We start from the raw sequence: 19,910 nt of genomic DNA on the forward strand, positions 1-19,910 counted from the left end.
GCCACAGGATTAAAAAAAATCAGATAAGGAAGATTTTTTTTGTCATCATGTCGAGAAAAGGCAAGAATAAAGACGAATACTCCAAAATGCTATTGGAGTTAGTGGGGCATTTATGTATTTTCAGCATTCTACAATTGACGTGCATGTATTGGGACTTCCTAAATCTTTTTCTGGCGACATGTTATCATAAACCTACCAAACGCTACTTGGAATGTTTTTTTAATAACTATTTTGTATTACCATTCATGTCATTTTAATTGCAGCCATTTTACATTGCTTTTTGTTGTTGCTTTCAATTGTTTAGTTTTATTGATTCCATTATTCTGAAGGGTTTTCTTTGTCATATGAAGGTTAACAAAGGATCAATGATACGACGAGTCAGCTCAGCAGTCAGACTTTACAGTTATAAATATGTCATAAAGTATTAATACATATGTTGTTACTGTAAGCAAGGGGGAAACAATAGTGAATACAATGCAGTCATGAACGCAACCTTACTAAAAGTAAATTGTCATATAAGATAAGATAAGATAGAACTTTATACACCCCGAAGGAAATTATTTAAATGTTAAAGAAACAGAAATAAGTGAAATGTAAGAAATAAAAAGTTTATAGTTAACGAATAGACAGCCTGTTATGGTGATACGACATATAGCACAACTTTAAGAATGGACTAAACAACAGGAAATTGAAAAAAACGAAAACTTAACCAAAGTTTTTTAATTTTATTGTTTTATTATTTTTCTCTTAAAATTACGAGCTCCACCTGAAGGCAGCATCGCAGCTGGGAAATCCGAGCCTTCGCATTGGCCGCGAAGGCGTCTGTTTTTAAAGAAGGGCGGAAGGAGTTTAGTGTCTTTACAGGAAGAAGAGTGGACAGAGTTTTTTGTGTTTCATCTGTTGACTGATGCCGCTCACACGCGCAGATATGAGACTTTAAAAAGATCAACAATTACGTTCAGCGCTAGCTAGGTAAGTTCACGTTAACTTACCGCTTTATATTTGAATATATTGAGAATTAAGGCAAGTTTATTCTGAACCTTAAAAACTAGCGACTCGTTTAAAGTGAGTTAAAGTTTTTACGTGAGAGCAACATCACTTTAAACTGATGATAGTGTATTTTATTTATTATCCTACTTTACTAACCTCTTCCCAATCAAACCACACCTCATATCCATACACTAAATAACGTTTCAGAGCGAATCTGGCCTCCAAATCAAGGCTAATATCAAAGAAAAATATGATTAATAATAGCTTAATAAATGTAGCCTACAATTTATTCCGAACCCTCAAAACCGACTCGGCTTATCCATGTTTCACTGTTTAGCTGTAAGAAGAATCGGCTACCACTTTCGTTTAGGACAAATAGCTGATGACATTAAATAGCAAAGGAAATTATAGTCAGAAATATATTAACTGAACTGTTTGTATATTGGGTTAAACACAGAAAATAGTGGTTGGATTTGTTAAGTCTTGTTTTCCAATAACGTAATGTATTTTAGGACTTTCCATGATTGTGCCTACACTAAAAAGCCCTCTTTGAAAGTTTTTTATTTTTCTGCGATTGTTTGCGTTAATTTTAAGCAATTTTACATAATAAAAACAAGTTTGATCATATTGAATTAAGCCTCATAATTCATGCAATAGAGGGTTAAAGTTTTGACGTGAAATCAACATCACTTCAAACTAACGATGGTCCGTTTCATTTATTATCCTACTTTACTAACCTCCTCCCGATCAAGTCACACCTAATATCCAGGAACGAAATAACGTTTTCAAAGCTAATGTAGCCTCTAAATCGAGTTAATTTTCTGCATCAAAATATGATTCAAACTTGTACTATTGTCATATGCACAACAATTACGGAGCAGTCGCTGGCAATGCAATGCTCCTCCAACAGTGCAATATAAGAAAAAGTATAAGAGGAACACAAGTAGGAAAGCTGAGTCCTAAATACAAAACTAAATAATAATTAATAATAGCTTAATAAATGTAGCCAACAGGATTTTTGTTGTTGTTGCAGACATCCAGTTAAACAAAGGAGGCTGTGGGTGTTGTGGTGGACAGTCACGAGTTGTTTTCAGTCTAGCTTTTATTATAAATCATGCAGATTCATAAGGTAAACAATGTCACACACGTCTCACCCATTTTAAACTCAATAAATTCTCCCTAGAAGCAAACTAACCCTCTTTGATGTAATGTGGCCTTCGAATTAGACTAACAACAACCAGGCTTTCAGGGACATTTATCCATGTTTTTATTAAAAGCTAAAATGCTGAATACATCATATCAGTTAATGCCTCAATAATAACAATAAGTTAAGCATTGATCTAAGGTTACATTAGATATAAGCAGTGATAACAACGGGAGATATCACAGTAACTGATTTGTAGACTCCAGTTGAATGCAAGCTGCTCCTGAAGCTTCTAGGAAAGTCAATGAAAAAAGCTCTTTAATAGTTAGGGCCTTTCAGGTTAAAAAAATATATAAATACTTGAGTATATGTTTAACCGGATTAGCCCTGACTACTAAAGACATTCAAACCACCATTGGCTCTGTGCAGGTGTGCCTGAAGTAAGCCTCATCGCTTCTTTTTTCAAGATATTATTCAAATATTTTGGGGGTTTCACAGGTATTGAATACATAAATATGTACTCAATTCTCCCAAATAATACACTAACAGACACTACAGTAAGGCTGAGTTCGAAAAATAACCATAGAAATCATAGCGACACATAAAAGTTAAAGATAGAATAAAGAAAACACTTTTTTTTTAAATCTTTTTTCAATATATTAGCAGTGTTGGTCTTTGCAGCTTCAAGTTTAAGATGTAAAGGATGAAAGTCAGATGCTATGAATCAAATGAGGTCATTTACACACAGACATATCACATCATAAATAATTCAATCAATGCTAAACATGCACCACCATTGATTGTACATTTAGGCAAAATAATAAGTTGTGTTCTGAAGCAGGGCAGACACATTTGGGAAGTTATCAGGCACCAGACAGACCAGTAAATCTAGATATCTGAAACATTATAATAACAGAAGTGATACAACCGAATTTCGAGTGTCCCTCTCAGCAGCTTCTTACTTCTTTTCTCTGTGAGATCAATGTTATTTTATTTATATTTACCCTGACAAATAGACTAATAAACAAATCATTCCTCCCCCTGATGCAGCTAACAGAATAGTGTTTGATTGTGTATGTGTTCTTTAAAGAAAAAGAAAATCCCCATTTAAAAAATTAAAAAAAAAAGGCAAATGGTTATAGATTGATACAATGCATCATTTCTCTGTGAGATTAATGTTATTCTATTTATATTTCCTCCGACAACTAAACTACTAAACAAACAAGCAATAATTCCTCACCCTGTTAAAGGCCTATTTCACCGGTGGGAATATGAAGGTGTATTGAATTCTGAGATCCTATGTAGTATAAATGTGCAAAAAAAAAATTTAAATTGGTTCATCCTAGCCTGAGAAAAGGCAGAAAGAGTGTTTTATGGTCTCACTGTCTAACCCTACATTTCTCTTTCTGTGATGTCACCTACATATTCCCACCGGTGAAATAGGCCTTCAAGTAGATACGCCATGTTAGTTTTTTTTTTATTATATTTTATTTCGTCTTGTGTTTGTGTGTTCACTTTTTCAGTTGTGTGTTTGTGTTCTTTTGAAAGAAAAAAATTCAAAAATAAAGTATTAAAAACCCAACCATTCCTCCCCCTGCTGCAGGTAACAGTCGAGCGTTGACATGGCGATCGCCCACGTTGCCACAGAGTACGTGTTCAGTGACTTCCTGTTGAACGACCCGAACCAGAGTCGCTACCAGAGCGTGCGCACGGAGCTGGCCGTGGACAAGATGGTGACCTGTGTCGCCGTAGGGCTGCCGCTGCTGCTCATCTCCCTGGCCTTCGCTCAGGAGGTCTCCGTGGGTGAGTGGGGGGCTGTGGTCGAAAAGCCCTACTAACGTCCTACTCATACTAAAAGCCCTACTAACTTCCTACTCATACTAAAAGCCCTACTAACGTCCTACTCGTACCAAAAGCCCTACTAACTTCCTACTCATACTAAAAGCCCTACTAACTTCCTATTCATACTAAAAGCCCTACTAACGTCCTACTCGTACCAAAAGACCTACTAACGTCCTACTCATACTAAGCCCTACTAACGTCCTACTCATACTAAAAGCCCTACTAACGTCCTACTAACGTCCTACTCGTACCAAAAGCCCTACTAACTTCCTACTCATACTAAAAGCCCTACTAACGTCCTACTCGTACCAAAAGCCCTACTAACTTCCTACTCATACTAAAAGCCCTACTAACTTCCTACTCATACTAAAAGCCCTACTAACTTCCTACTCATACTAAAAGCCCTACTAACTTCCTACTCATACTAAAAGCCCTACTAACGTCCTACTCGTACCAAAAGCCCTACTAACGTCCTACTCATACTAAAAGCCCTACTAACGTCCTACTAACGTCCTACTCGTACCAAAAGCCCTACTAACCTCCTACTCGTACCAACAGTCCTGCTAACTTCCTACTCGTACTAAAAGCCCTACTGATGTCCTACTCATACTTCCGTCCTACTAACGTCCTACTCATACTAAAAGCCCTAGTAACGTCCTACTCGTACTAAAAGCCCTACTACTCATACTAAAAGCCCTACTAACCTTCTACTCATACCAAAAGCCCTACTAACGTCCTACTCGTACCAAAAGCCCTACTAACTTGCTACTCGTACTAAAAGCCATACTAACGTCCTACTCGTACCAAAAGCCCTACTAACTTGCTACTCGTACCAAAAGTCCTACTAACTTCCTACTCATACTAAAAGCCCTACTAATGTTATACTCATACTACCGTCCTACTAACGTCCTACTCATACTAAAAACCCTACTAACCTCCTACTCGTACTAAAAGCCATACTAACCTCCTACTCATACTAAAAGCCCTCCCTGGCATTCGCTCAGGAGGGCTCCGTGGGTGAGTGGTGCTATGTCAGTGTTAGGCATTGGCCGATAACCTTATTAAATGTATCACTGTCATGCCGTTCTCAGGCATTAGTATTTACTGTGCTTCACCATGGTTATATTAGCATTATTAATCTGACATAGTCACATACAGCTCCCGAAATAAATTTAGAGACCACTCCAAATATCCAGTGTCTCTCGTTTTACTATTTATAGGCATATGTTTGAGTAGAATGAACATTTTGGTTTTATGATATAAACTACTGACAAAATTTCTACCAAATTCCCACACATCGTTTGTTATTAAGAGCATTTTCAAAAAGTAATGTAGAGATGAAGATTTAAGAAAAATCCAGACTGGTCTCTCAATTTTTTCCGGAGCTGTATGAATACATTACCTCATGGCCATGCATCCTGCCCTCTCTCTTTCACTCACTTCCTAACCAAATACACGCAGTTCTTGTCACTAACTCTTTCATATTTCCATCCGTTTCTCTCAGGAACTCAGATCAGCTGTTTTGCTCCAGCGAACTTCTCCTGGAGACAGGCGGCTTATGTCGACTCCTACTGCTGGGCGGCCGTACACACACACGCTCTACCTCTGTGGCTGCACAAGGTACACACACACACACACACACACACACACACACACACACACACACCCATCACTCCACGCCTACATCATCATTATACAAGTATTCTCAACCACACCCTTAAATCACAAAAAACAAAAGCTGCCGGTGCACAGTTAAAATTATTTTGACCTGCTCCTCCCAAGGAATTAAAAAAATATACAGTATACAATATTACTTGCATTTAATGGTTTAACACACTGATGTAAATCGTGTACACTAACCTCTTAACTTTTCATTTTCACCAGGTTAAACAAGTGAATCCTGTTAAAAGTATTTGGAGAATTTTTGAAAGGGAATAACTGTTTTAAACTGTATGACTTCCACGCAGCAAAGCTAACTAATCACTATATTTATGTCTATCAGTCAGTGCGTTTACATGCAGAATCATAATCGGGTAACTAAACAAATAAGACCTCAACAGGACTTTTAAACTGCATGTAAACACCTTTATCCGATCTACTTCAGACACAAATCGGCACAATAACGGACAAGAGAAGTCGGATAAGAACACCTAGATAACTCGTTCATTGTCGGCTTTCTCTCTGCATGTATACAGGGATCGGACATCGCATATTGGACTTCTCGTTCTGTGCTTGTGTGCCTGCGCGTCATAGACATTATAATGTCTATGCTGCGCGTGATAGGGTTATTGACGGAAGGGAACCGGACGTGGCTCTAAAACCACTTGTTGAAAGCATGGTTGAAAGGGCTACAGCGCCACCTAGCATAGTGGAGACAGCCATGCATCGGACATTTATCCGATTTCTGAAAGGCCATGTATACTCAGACAAGTGACACGGTCCGTTCGAGTGTCTTGTTCGATATATGTGATAATCCAATCTAGTTGTGCCATGGAAACGCACTGACTGACTCTTGAGAACTGGGACAAAAGCCTGTCTTCCATATGTGCAACTGCTGTTATGTTTAAAACTAAAAATATTTAAAATTGTAGATCTTATTAGGGATTAAGAATAGAATGTCTGGAGCACAATTATCCCCTTAAATTTAATTTTATCATAATTATGTCAAATATATGACACTTGTTATCTTCTCACGACGTCCAAAACAGTGTGTCCACAGAGAGGGTTTCAATCTTTCATATGAATAAAACCTATTAAGAATTTACTTTAATGATTAAAAATAGCTTTTTTCATCAAAAGCAACACTTAAGAATCTCTCATATCAATAAAAACTGTTTTTCTACAACACATTCATGTTTTATAATGATTCGTCAACACCGTCAGACATTTCATTATGTAACATATAATAAAATCAGGCGAAATAAGGGGCAGCTGTCACTTTGAAGGACCTCTTGTCAAATTCTACTTCTGCAGAGTACATTAGAGTCAGACAGGCTCTGATAAGTGTTGTAGAATATTTTACATTCCGAATCTTGAAAGTCCCGTGTCACAACCATGATATGTCAACACCGACTTACAATTTCTGAAGAAGTTATTTGAAATGTTTTGATAATTTTATTTTCCTGAGGGGTATACTACGAAGCGAGATTAAGGGCTGAGCGAGGTCTGTTGAGTCTAAAGCGGTCTAAAGCCAGAGTTTTCAGTATCACGAAAGGTGGCTCTCTTTCTACCTGGCTAGATCACCGTGGTAACAGAGGCTGCACGGCTAACCTGCTCAGACCAGTTTTTGTTTCAGAGTTTGAGCTTAAATTCGGCTCTTATAGAGCGCTGCCCTTCAAGGAAACTACACATTTAGAAATCCCGCGGACCTGACAATATTGTCTGAGCGCTACATTCTCACTGAGGAAGCTGTTACATCTAAATTTATTGATCAGTAGGTAGGCTAAGTTAATGAACGAAACGAAGCCGTGACATTAGGCTTACAGCAGAGTGAACTGTAACATCGCGCTGGGGCTTTTTGCCACATGCATACAGTTATTGAACATGTAAAATAGCCCACACCTATACTGTATGCAGCGCCACTCTATGCTCTCCTCTCAAATGATTTTACCTGGCGATATACACACACTGGCTCTTAATAAAGCGTTCTATAAAATCACAGTTTGCAACATTATTTCACTGTGGGCTTTCTTTTCATAAGTAGCGATTACAGTTGGGACGTGACAGGTGACAGCTGTCACAGTTCGGACATCGTTGCAGACTCGCAGGTTAAGCTTCTCACAGTAGCCTAGATTCATATTTGTCCAGACTACAGGTTTTTTAATGTAGGCCTATTGGTATTTGTAAGATTCAAATAAAAGGCTAATAGTCTAAATCAAAATTGTATTCATTATGATGTGGCCCAAAACTAAATGATTTTCCATAGGCTATTCATTTTGAGACAGTGTCAGACTTAAATTACATTCTTAAGTGTGGGACTATAGGCGTAGTGCTATAAATATAGCAAAGTAGCCTATATATATATTAGGCTAAATGGTATAGTGTTTAAATCCGAGTTCAACGTTTCATTGTTTTATAGGCCTAATGTCACGTTACGCACTGCGAGAACGATCGGCAAGATAAATAAATAATTTCCATGCTGGCAGCATTCCACTCTCCTTAGCCTATTTGCAGTAATAGTTTTTTTCGGCTCTCTGTTTTCTGCTGTAATAATTCAGACTGACAAACTCTTCCTCTTGAATGAAGTTGGCGACACACTTTTGTTTTACTCAGCTGCTCACAATCAGTCCGTTTGTGTAAAGTTAGCGGCACAAGATCAGTCCAGTCTGTGCGGAAGCAGAGTCAAATGACGGCCAAACGCCCCCTCTCATGGGGACGCGCACAGAGCCTGAAGCTGAAACTCTCGTTCAACATAAGAGGTTGATAACTGCCTTCGTGATACCGGTTAGCTCTGAGCGAGGGTATGTGTTATGTTGAACCAGATCAAAAAAAGAGAGCCGGGCTCTGTTGAGTTTGCTTTGTAGTATACCCCTCTGGAGTAGTTCATACTAGCACCTAACATCAACAGAAAAACCAAATGGCTACTAGATGAATTCCATTTGTTATGTTTAAGAAACGTTAAATATGTCAACACCGTCAGACAGGAAATCTGACGGAGTTGACATTTGACGGTGGTGATAGGCCAATGACGGTAAAAAAAAACAAAGCTGGGAGGTTGTGTCAATGCTTAGCTCAGTAGCTTAGTATATGTTGGATACAAACATGTATTTTAATTTGCCGAAACACAGGGTTTGTATTTTTTCAACATTGTACCCTGTTTTGTCCCACTTCTCAAGAATCACTGCTATATTAAATATTGCACGTCACGATGACTCGATTAAAAATATGTTCCAACAGCAGAACAGACCAAACGAGCTCTATTGTTCTGGTAGAAGGGAGGAAGTATTTTAGCATGAGAGTCGATACAGTTTAGACTTATGTCTAACAATAACATTTGAATACCTTTTTTTATTTGTGAATGAAGTGACTTTCGTGGTCAAACACTAGACTTATGAACCACTTAATTGGGCACAAAAGCTGTGTATATCTCCCCTGTCTTGTCCCCCCCTCCAGTTCTTTCCTTACCTTCTGCTGCTGGTAGCGGTGATGATGCACACACACTCTCACACACACACACACACACACACACACACACACACACACACACACACACACACACACACACTCACACACACACACTAACCTGTTATATATCTCCCTCCCTAGTTCTTCCCTTACATCCTGCTGCTGGTAGCGGTGATGATGTACACACACTCACACACACACACACACACACACACACACACACACACACACACACACACACACACACACACACACACACACACACACACACACACACACACACACACACACACACACACACACACTAACCTGTTATATATCTCCCTCCCTAGTTCTTCCCTTACATCCTGCTGCTGGTGGCGGTGATGATGTACACACACACACTCACTCACTCACTCACTCACTCACTCACTCACTCACTCACTCACTCACTCACTCACTCACTCACTCACTCACTCACTCACTCACTCACTCACTCACTCACTCACTCACTCACTCACTCACTCACTCACTCACTCACTCACTCACTCACTCACACACACACACACACACACACACACACACACACACACTAACCTGTTATATCTCCCCTCCCTAGTTCTTCCCTTACACCCTGCTGCTGGTAGCGGTGATGATGTACACACACACACACACACACACACACACACACACACACACACACACACACACACACACACACACACACACACACACACACACACACACACACACACACACACACACACTAACCTGTTATATCTCCCTCCCTAGTTCTTCCCCTACATCCTGCTGCTGGTAGCGATGATGATGTACACACACACTCTCTCACACACACACACACACACACACACACACACACACACACACACACACACACACACACACACACACACACACACACACACTCACACACACACACACTAACCTGTTATATATCTCCCTCCCTAGTTCTTCCCCTACATCCTGCTGCTGGTAGCGGTGATGATGTACACACACACTCACACACACTCACACACACACACACGCACACACACACACTAACCTGTTATATCTCCCCTCCCTAGTTCTTCCCCTACATCCTGCTGCTGGTAGCGATGATGACGTACACACACACACACACACACACTCACTCACTCACTCACTCACTCACTCACTCACTCACTCACTCACTCACTCACTCACTCACTCACTCACTCACTCACTCACTCACTCACTCACTCACTCACTCACTCACTCACTCACTCACTCACTCACTCACTCACTCACTCACTCACTCACTCACTCACACACACTCACACACACACACTAACCTGTTATATATCTCCCTCCCTAGTTCTTCCCTTACATCCTGCTGCTGGTAGCGGTGATGATGTACACACACACACACACACACTCACACACACACACACTCACTCACTCACTCACTCACTCACTCACTCACTCACTCACTCACTCACTCACTCACTCACTCACTCACTCACTCACTCACTCACTCACTCACTCACTCACTCACTCACTCACTCACTCACTCACTCACTCACTCACACACACACACACACACACACACACACACACACACACTAACCTGTTATATATCTCCCTCCCTAGTTCTTCCCTTACATCCTGCTGCTGGTAGCGGTGATGATGTACACCCCGGCTCTGTTCTGGAGGTTCTCAGCCGCTCCACTCCTCCAGTCTGACCTCAGCTTCATCATGGAGGAACTGGATCGCTGCTACAACCGCGCTGTCACTCTGGCCAAACGCATGGCCACGTCCGGCCTCTTCAACACAGAGAGGTAAGGCAAGGCAAGGCAAGGCAAGTTTATTTATATAGCACAATTCAGACACAAGGCCACTCAAAGTGCTTTACAGGGGCAAGATTATAATACATAAAACACATTATAAAACATTTAAACGCGAATAAAAGAAGCAAATAAAATAAAAATTGCAGGTTAAAATGGAGACACATTATAAAACATTTAAAAGCTAATAGGTACAGGGAAAGGTTTAAACGTTCTACTCTATTAGTACATAATCCGTTTTATTTGGTATCCTTGGTAATACTATTAGATACAGCTCTTGGAAAAAATTTAAAAGACCACTCCAAATATTCAGTGTCTCTCGTTTTACGGAAAAGGTTTCTATTCTATACACAACCAGATTAATATTGTGTATAAGAAACTGTTCTTAATGTTTTATCTGGAAAAATAAAGGTTAAATAAATAAATAAATAAAACAAGCAATCAAGATTAATGTGTTGGAGATGGTGCTGAAAACTATTGTATAGCCTTCCACTTCCAATCAAATGCACTCCATCCATGGACACTTAATAGGAAAAACAATACATAGTTGTTGTATAATCTCAGTGATTATAGTTTTCTTTCTTAGTCCCATTTTACTCCAGCATCTTTTATTTCTACATTTATAGACAATGCTCAGTAGATGGAAATAATTCTACACGACGCAATCAAGATTAAGTTAAAGGTGCAGTGTGTAATATGACATCATCAAGAAAGTTCTACAAAGTTCTAGAATGCAACGCTCCCTGGGTAACCCCACCCCTTTAGAATAATAACAGAAGCTACAGTGGCCTTCAAGGACAAGAACAATTCTAAATTTTAAACAATGCACCTGATGACATTCCAACTATGACACTTTCAAGATGGCGGCACTAGGCCTTGGTCCAAAATATGCAGAAATATGGACATATATGAGTCCCTTTCTAAGGAAAAAAATAATAATTCTAAAAAATAGCTATTATGCACTAAATTAAATGTACTTATGGATATTATAATTACTTTCTACAAAATCTGCTAGGAAATAAAACCCCATAATTCTACACACTGCAGGTTTAATGTTGGAGATTGTGCTCAAAAACTATGAACAACACATATAAAGACCAAATGATTCATGTCACGTCTACATTTTAGCATTAGCAACTACAGTAAAAACTTGGGACAAGGTGATATACTGTTTGCTTTTAAATACCAGTTGACCTCTCTAACCCTTCCATAGTTATCACACACTAGTAAATAAACCCCCTTTCTCTCGGAGCACCTCTAAACCAGCCATGTTTCTTATACTAATCAATAATAATAACTAGGGCCCGACCGATATTGATTTTGGAGTGGCGATGCCGATTATTTTCAGAGAAAAATTACGATTACGATTAAATCGGCCGATTAGAAAAAATAAAAAAATAAAATATAAGTGTAACAAATATGTCTAAATTCAGACATTATGCATTTTATCTTACTGCACCCAACCCTCTGGAACTCCCTCCCCCCAAACATCAGCATATCAGACTCAATAAACTCATTCAAAAGTCAGCTCAAAACTCACCTCGTTAAGGAAGCATAATTACACCTGACTCCACTTCAAACCTTATTTTAATTTTTTCTGTATTTTGTTTTCTTTTTCTACATGTATGATTCTCTATGATGTAAAGTGTCTTTGAATGACCTCCAAAAAAGCACCATAGAAATTCTATAAATTATTTTTATTATTAACTGTCAAGCGATGACCAATGCCTACCTTGGCTACCTCCAGGGCAGCAATACATTTCACACATGATTGCTTGAAAAAAAAAACGAAAGAAAGAAAAAAAAAATCGACAAATCGGCAAAAAAACGGCCGATAATTCCGAAATATGCGATAATCGGCCGATAAATCGGACGGGCCCTAATAATAACCCCCCTTTCTTCTCTTTACCCTAGCGATCCTACGGAGGGCTGTTTTAACTACCCGCTAGTGGAGAAGTTCCTCATGACAAAGCGCTGCTCTCGCGGGCTCTTACTTCACTACCTGCTGTGCCGAGGCCTCACCCTGCTGACGCTGCTGTGTGCCTGTGTGTACCTGGGATACTACCTCCGCCTGGCCTCCGTCACAGATGAGTTTGGCTGCGGGCTGAGGGTCGGACTGCTGGCTTCAGACCCCACGGTGCCAGAGAAGGTCCAGTGCAAACTCATAGCCGTGGGAGTCTTCTCTTTGCTCAGGTGATTATCTGTAATGATGGACAGACAGACAGACAGACAGACAGACAGACAGACAGACAGACAGACAGACGGAGAGACACTTTATTGATCCCGAAGGAAATTCAGACATCCATTAGCAAACATACAGTATCTCACAAAAGTGAGTACACCCCTAACATTTCTTCACATTTTTCTTTATATCTTTCCATGCGACAACACTGAATAAATAACACTTTGATACAATGTAAAGTAGTCAGTGTACAGCTTGTATAACAGTGTAAATTTACTGTCCCCTCAAAATAACTCGACACACAGCCATTAATGTCTAAACTGCTGGCAACAAAAGTGAGTACACCCCTAAGAAAAAATTTCCAAATTGGGCCCAAAGTGTCAATATTTTGTTTTGCCATCATTATTTTCTAGCACTGCCTTAACCCTCTTGGGCATGTAGTTCACTAGAGCTTCACAGGTTGCAACTGGAACCCTCTTCTACCCATTTATGACGACATCAAGGAGCTGGTGGATATTAGAGTCCTTGCGCTCCTCCATCTCCCGTTTTAGGATGCCCCAAAGATGCTCAATAGGGTTTAAGACTGGAGACATGCTTGGCCAGTCCATAACCTGTACCCTCAGCTTCTTTAGCAAGCCAGTGGTCGTTCGGAGGGGTGTTTGGGGTCGTTATCATGTTGCAGTACTGCCCTGCGGCCCAGTTTATGAAGGGAGGGGATCATGCTCTGCTTCAGTATGTCACAGTACATGTTAGAATTCAATGAACTGTAGATCCCCAGTGCTGGCAGCACTCATGCAGCCCCAGACCATGACACTCCAACCACCATGCTTGACTCTAGGCAAGACACACTTGTCTTTGTACTCCTCACCTGGTTGCCGCTCCACACTCTTAACACCATCTGAACCAAATACATTTATTTTGGTCTCATCAGACCACAGGACATGGTTGCAGTAATCCATGTCCGTAGTCTGTTTGTCTTCAGCAAACTTTTTGTGGGGTTTCTTGTGCATCATCTTTAGAATAGGCTTCCTTCTGGTATGATGAGCCATGCAGACCAGTATGATGCAGAGTGTGGCGTATGGTCTGAGCACTGACAGGTTGACCCCCCACCCCTTCAAGCCCTTCAGCAATGCTGGCAGCACTCATACGTCTATTTTCCAAAGCCAACCTCTGTGTACGACGCTGACCATGTGCACTCAACCTTCGTAAACTGGGCCGCAGGGTGGTATTGCAACATGATAACGACCCCAAACACACCTCCAAGACGACCAGTGGCTTGCTAAAAAAGCTGAGGGTAAAGGTTATGGCCTGGCCAAGCATGTCTCCAAACCTAAACCCTATTGAGCATCTTTGGGGCATCCTCAAACGGAAGGTGGAGGAGCGCAAGGTCTTTAATATCCACCAGCTCTGTGATGCTGTCATAAATGGGTGGAAGAGGGTTCCAGTTGCAACCTGTGAAGCTCTAGTGAACTCCATGCCCAAGAGGGTTAAGGCAGTGCTGGAAAATAATGGTGGCCACACAAAATATTTACACTTTGGGCCCAATTTGTAAATTTTTTCTAAGGGGTGTACTCACTTTTGTTGCCAGCAGTTTAGACATTAATGGCTGTGTGTCGAGTTATTTTGAGGGGACACTAAATTTACACTGTTATACAAGCTGTACACTGACTACTTTACATTGTATCAAAGTGTCATTTATTCAGTGTTGTCCCATGGAAAGATATAAAGAAAAATGTGAAGAAATGTGAGGGGTGTACTCACTTTTGTGAGATACTGTACGTAATAACAAAAAAAGACAACCCCCCCCCCACCCCCCCACCCCACAGACACACACCCACATACCACGATGTGTGAGGTTGATATTCATGGTGAGACACTGTAGGTGAATAGGGTAAAAATGTTATGATCACTTATAAGTGTACACAAGTAGAACATAATGTATTCCAAAGCATTAGGTTTGCCTTTGTGAGTATATGGTTCGTCTTCCATGTCCTCATCTGTATTCCCTATGTGTCACATGAGCCACAGCCGACCACAAAGGTTATCAGGCGACTGTGGCTCAGGTGGTAGAGCGGGTCGGCCGATGATCAAAGGGTTGGAGGTTCGATCCCCGCCCTGCCACCTGTGTCATAGTTGTTGTGTCCTTGGGCAAGACACTTCACCCACCTTGCCTTGTGTGAATGTCGATAGTTAGCCTGCTATCTGTGTATGAATGTGTGTGTGAATGGTAACGTGTAACTGGGAACAGGTCTCCCTTGCAAAAGAGTCTTCGGACTCAATGGGATTTACCTGTAGAAATAAAGGTTAAAAAAAAAAGAAAAAAAAGGAAGGAAGGAAGCGAGCGTAACCAATTAAATTGTCTAACTGCATTCTCTGTCTCTCTCGTGTGTTTCAGCCTAGTGAACCTGATTCTGTTCATTGCTCTGATCCCCGTGGTGATCTACGCCAGCCTGCGCCCGCTCTTCTGCCATGGTTACGCTCGCTTCCTGGAAACCTACCAATCGCTGCCCACCGTCGGAGTCCTGCCCACACCGGCCGGCCAATGGGACGATCTCTCTCTGTATCTGCTGTTTTTAGAGGAAAACATCAGTGAACTCAAATCCTACAAATACATCAAGGTGTGTAGTTTGAGCGTGTGTTGTTTGTTTGTGTGCCAGTGTGCAAGTGTTCATGAAATCACTCCACATTTACTATGCAGTGTGCTGAATTTAGTGTGCAGTTTTTATTTTTATTTAATTCTACAAGCAAGTCATTAACAAGTTCTTATTAATGGCACTCTGACAAGCGACAAAAGCCACTGAAAACATAAAATACATGTCACATTGTCAGGCTGCCATTGTAAATAAGAACTGGTTCATGGCTTGCAATTTACTCTTTAGCTTCCACCAATTACCACAAGAGCTGTCTTTTATGGACCTTTTTGCACACCATAGAATGTGCTGCGCCCTAGCGGTTTGTGCCGAACCCTAAATTGGCATGTAGATTGTTCAGTCAGGCTGTCACACCAGTGCTTGTATTGCTGCCTATACATATCATTGTCTTGATAGAAACACAGTAGCACAACAAAGCGCATAATATATTTAATTTAGTGCATCAAAGGTGAAGTAAGCGGTTTATTTATGTTAATATAAGTGTAAAATCGCTCTTTATTCATACAGTGATCACTTACATAATGTGCGCGTTTCATAAAGCCGATCTCTCAGTCAGCTGCTTTGTATGTAATCGGCAAATAAACTTATTGTAGTATCCCGAAATTTTTATCCAATCAGAAGAGAGAACGCTACAAACCGACACTCGTCTCACTCATATATATACACTACATGGTCTCACTGCCGGTGCACGCCAGAGCAACAGATGGGTGAACGTGTATGCGCTTACAATGTCGGAGCAGGTAGAAATCCTTCCCAATGTCTGTTTTGATGGTTTTTATCATGTTTTATCACACTTATGGATCTGAGATGATGCTAGATAACTCGCTGCTTGAAGACCGCAGTGCATTAATGTGGTGACGTAGGGACGAGGGAGGGGACTGCTAACTGCAGTAACTGACAGGAAGTTAGCTAAAAGGACCATTTCGCTTACTTCACCTTTAACTTTACTTAAATGTGTGTCCCAGGCCCTGCAGCAGACCCGGGTTCGAATCCCGCCCGGGTCGTTCTGTGCATGTCTTCCCCTCTACGACCCAATTAAACTCTGTCTCTTCCAGCTGTGTAATAAAGCAAAAATGCCCAAAAATATATTTAAAAAAAATGTGTGTGTTGTGTTCGTAGGTGCTGGAGATGCTGAGAAAACGAGGGGACTGCTCTGGAGATAACTTTGACTCCATAGGTCTTCTTCAGACTCTGTGTCTGGTGAAGATGGACAGTGTAGACGGGAGGAAGCCGGCTGTACCTCCAGGCAGACCGGAGCCCGCCAGGCCCAACGCAGGAGACGTCACGGGCAGAGACACAGCCGCACGAAACAGCCACGACCGGCCCCACTCCACCGCTAGCATGGACAGCAAGACAGACACGGAGATGAAAGGTGAGGAGGGGGTGTAATGGTTTAGGAAAAAATTGTGCATCCTGCCGTCTCTCTTTCACTCGCTTCCTAAACAAATTCACTCGACACCGGTGGCACGCGCTAGTAAAGATATTTAGGAGAGCAGGCGCTGGTGTGGCAAAAAACCCTACTTTTAAGTCTGCTTTGGTAGAATCAACAAAAACTCAAAGATCCTCGTCTCCAAATTCACATTTTAAGCTGTACCAAAGAAGAATAAATAAATAAAAATAAATTAATCAGGCTATGTTCTGCCTCATTCAACTGATCTGAATGTTTTAATTGTGTATGTCTCTTTGTAAGCTTGTTGTGTATTTTTATTGTATATTGTGTATTTGTAACAACTCAACGTCATTGTAAAAGAGGGTCAACCCTCAATTGATCTTTCGAGTTAAAATAAAGGAAAATGAAATTATTGTATGTGTTTTCAGAGCTCAATCCATTGCTGCCACGAAACAGTGACGTTGCCGGTAACAACGATGAGGGAGGGATCCTACGCCAGCGAGCCATGTGACGGACTGTTGCCACGGTGATATAGATCTGGACAAACAGGGTTATTTTTGGCGGGAAAAGTTGGCGGCAAACGTTATTTTGGCGGGAAAAAGACTTCAACACTAAACCATGGTGCAAACACAACACATGACACTGGGAGGAGAGTATTGGACTATAACTGGAATCATCTCATCTCATAGACTTCTATGTTGGACATTCAAAAACTGACATTTTCTTTCTGTTCCTTTAGTGTTTTGAAATCAGATTTTTATTATTTTTTTGTCTTGCGCACAATAAACTGGGAAGGAATTGAGTATTAGTGATGTAGGAGCGTAGAGAAAAAAACTCATGTTGATACAGAATTCAGAATTTATTGAATTTGTTCAGTTAAAAGTGGAGTCAGTGATTCTGGAGAACGCTTGTCAAAATCAGTGAATATCTCCTCACAACTTGTATGTAAAAAAATGGCTCAACCTTAGCTAGCAACATGCCCGTTTACAGAGCCTAAGCTGTGTATTAACACTGGACTTTTTTTTCCCCAGTGCACACACACACAGTACGGACATGTAGCAGATGATGAGGGGATATTCAATGATTTTGAAAAAAGGTGATTTTGATGACAAGCGTTCCCCAGAATTGCTGACTACACCTTTAAGAACAAAATTAATTTGTGTGTTGCTCATATTTAAGGGATGTGTTTCCTTTAAGACTCACAACCTATTTCATGTATTTAATTATTATATAGAGTGAGTTTGTTTGCCGACGTATTTTTGTGTAAATTAGAAGTAGAAGTGAGTATGTAGTAGATAGCTAGCTGCTTTAACATACGGGATGTGCATTTCCTTTAGAAAAGTATCCTTAAACTGACAGCATGTGATGTGACAATTTCAACTTTTAAATTCAAGTTAAAGAAATGGTCAAAACTGCTACAATCAACAGAATAGGTCACGTATTCTTGCACGTTTAGTTGTTGTTTTGGGATAATATATATGTAGGATTTTATGAGATTGTCAATCACATTTCAAGTTGTTAAAGGGGAAGGCCATTCAACGAGGAATTCATTCTTAATTATTTTGTAATGTGGTCTAGTGAGGTATATGACGTGGCAGCTAAAACCTACCACACAGTTTAAGCTGTTAATATTTTTCCGGTTCTAATTTAGTTGAACCTCCTCTCAGTTTTTGCAACAAATTATGGGAATATACAAACTGTCTAAATATATACATACTACGGTAAGTATAAGCGAAGTGATATGGAACTCTGCAAACTGATTGGACGTCATAGCAGTTATGTATACGCCCATTATACAACAGTTAGGAACCAATCAGATCGCTGGATTTAAGCCACCCGTTTTGTAGGATAACATAAATTCCTTAAATTGTGTGGCATTCCCCCTTAAGAACTGGGAGTCTCATTTATGTTTACACTGGATATGTTTCTCATGTGTTGATCAGATCATTGTTGTTCATATGCAGGAAGCCTTAAATTTATATGACATTTGTCTATTTCTAAAAGGAAGAAATGGTACGCAGTGGAACGGAAAAGTGTAAGAGCCACAGGAGAGAAAAAAATGAGATGGGGAAAGTTTTTTTTTTTTTTTAAGATAACTTTTTTGGGGCATTTTCTCTTTATTAGACAGATTTTGGAGAGATTGTTGAAATGGTGCGAAGGGGGAAATAATTGTAGAGAACGACCCGGGCTGGATTCTAACCCGGGTCTGCTGTGAAGAGGACTGAGCCTCTAGGGGAACGCTCTAGAGTCTCAGACCCCCCCCCCCTCCCCCCAGAAAGTTTTTTACTTTGAGAATAATGTTGAAATACAATGATATGATTAAAATACAAATAAAATGTTGAGAATAAGCTTGACACTTAATGACTGGCAGTGATGGCAGTTAAGTTGGAAAGACATTGACAGATTTGAACTTCCGGGATCTACAACTCATAAGCAAAACGTTGTTAAAACACAAAACATGCATCTTAGTCTTGAGCTGAGGAGTTCATTCCGGAAGTCAATTATGAAAGAAAAAAAAACTTCTTTTTATTTTCTCTCCTGTGACCTTAATACTTTAAATGGCAAATTACAGTTATAGCGAGAATAATATTCCAACGTTTGCCATGCTTGCTTTGGGATCTCAGGGATTAAACACATATCTATATATCACATGTAATTGTCAGTATTTACGTCAGACTTCCAATGCCTTTTAAATATGTCCTGCACTGGAACAGTTTGATTTACAGCTCTGGGAAAAAATTAAGAGACCAGTCTGGATTTTTTCTTAAATCTTTATCTCTATTTT

General features: G+C 40.3%; 1 protein-coding gene across 1 annotated transcript; it reads left to right on the forward strand.

Annotated features, from left to right (window-relative positions):
* Nucleotides 1-872: 872 nt before the first annotated feature.
* On the forward strand, nt 873-19,371 carry LOC307248558 (pannexin-1-like). The gene is made up of 8 exons (XM_080024972.1): nt 873-972; nt 3,738-3,937; nt 5,481-5,596; nt 10,709-10,896; nt 12,817-13,095; nt 15,480-15,702; nt 16,855-17,107; nt 17,554-19,371. The coding sequence occupies exons 2-8, from the start codon at nt 3,757-3,759 to the stop codon at nt 17,634-17,636; spliced, it is 1,323 nt and encodes a 440-aa protein (XP_079881098.1). The 5' UTR covers nt 873-972; nt 3,738-3,756; the 3' UTR covers nt 17,637-19,371.
* The last annotated feature ends 539 nt before the right edge of the window (nt 19,372-19,910 follow it).

This window comes from Ammodytes marinus (genome assembly GCF_949987685.1).
Source record: "Ammodytes marinus genome assembly, chromosome: 3".
Classification (NCBI taxonomy): Eukaryota; Metazoa; Chordata; class Actinopteri; order Uranoscopiformes; family Ammodytidae; genus Ammodytes; species Ammodytes marinus.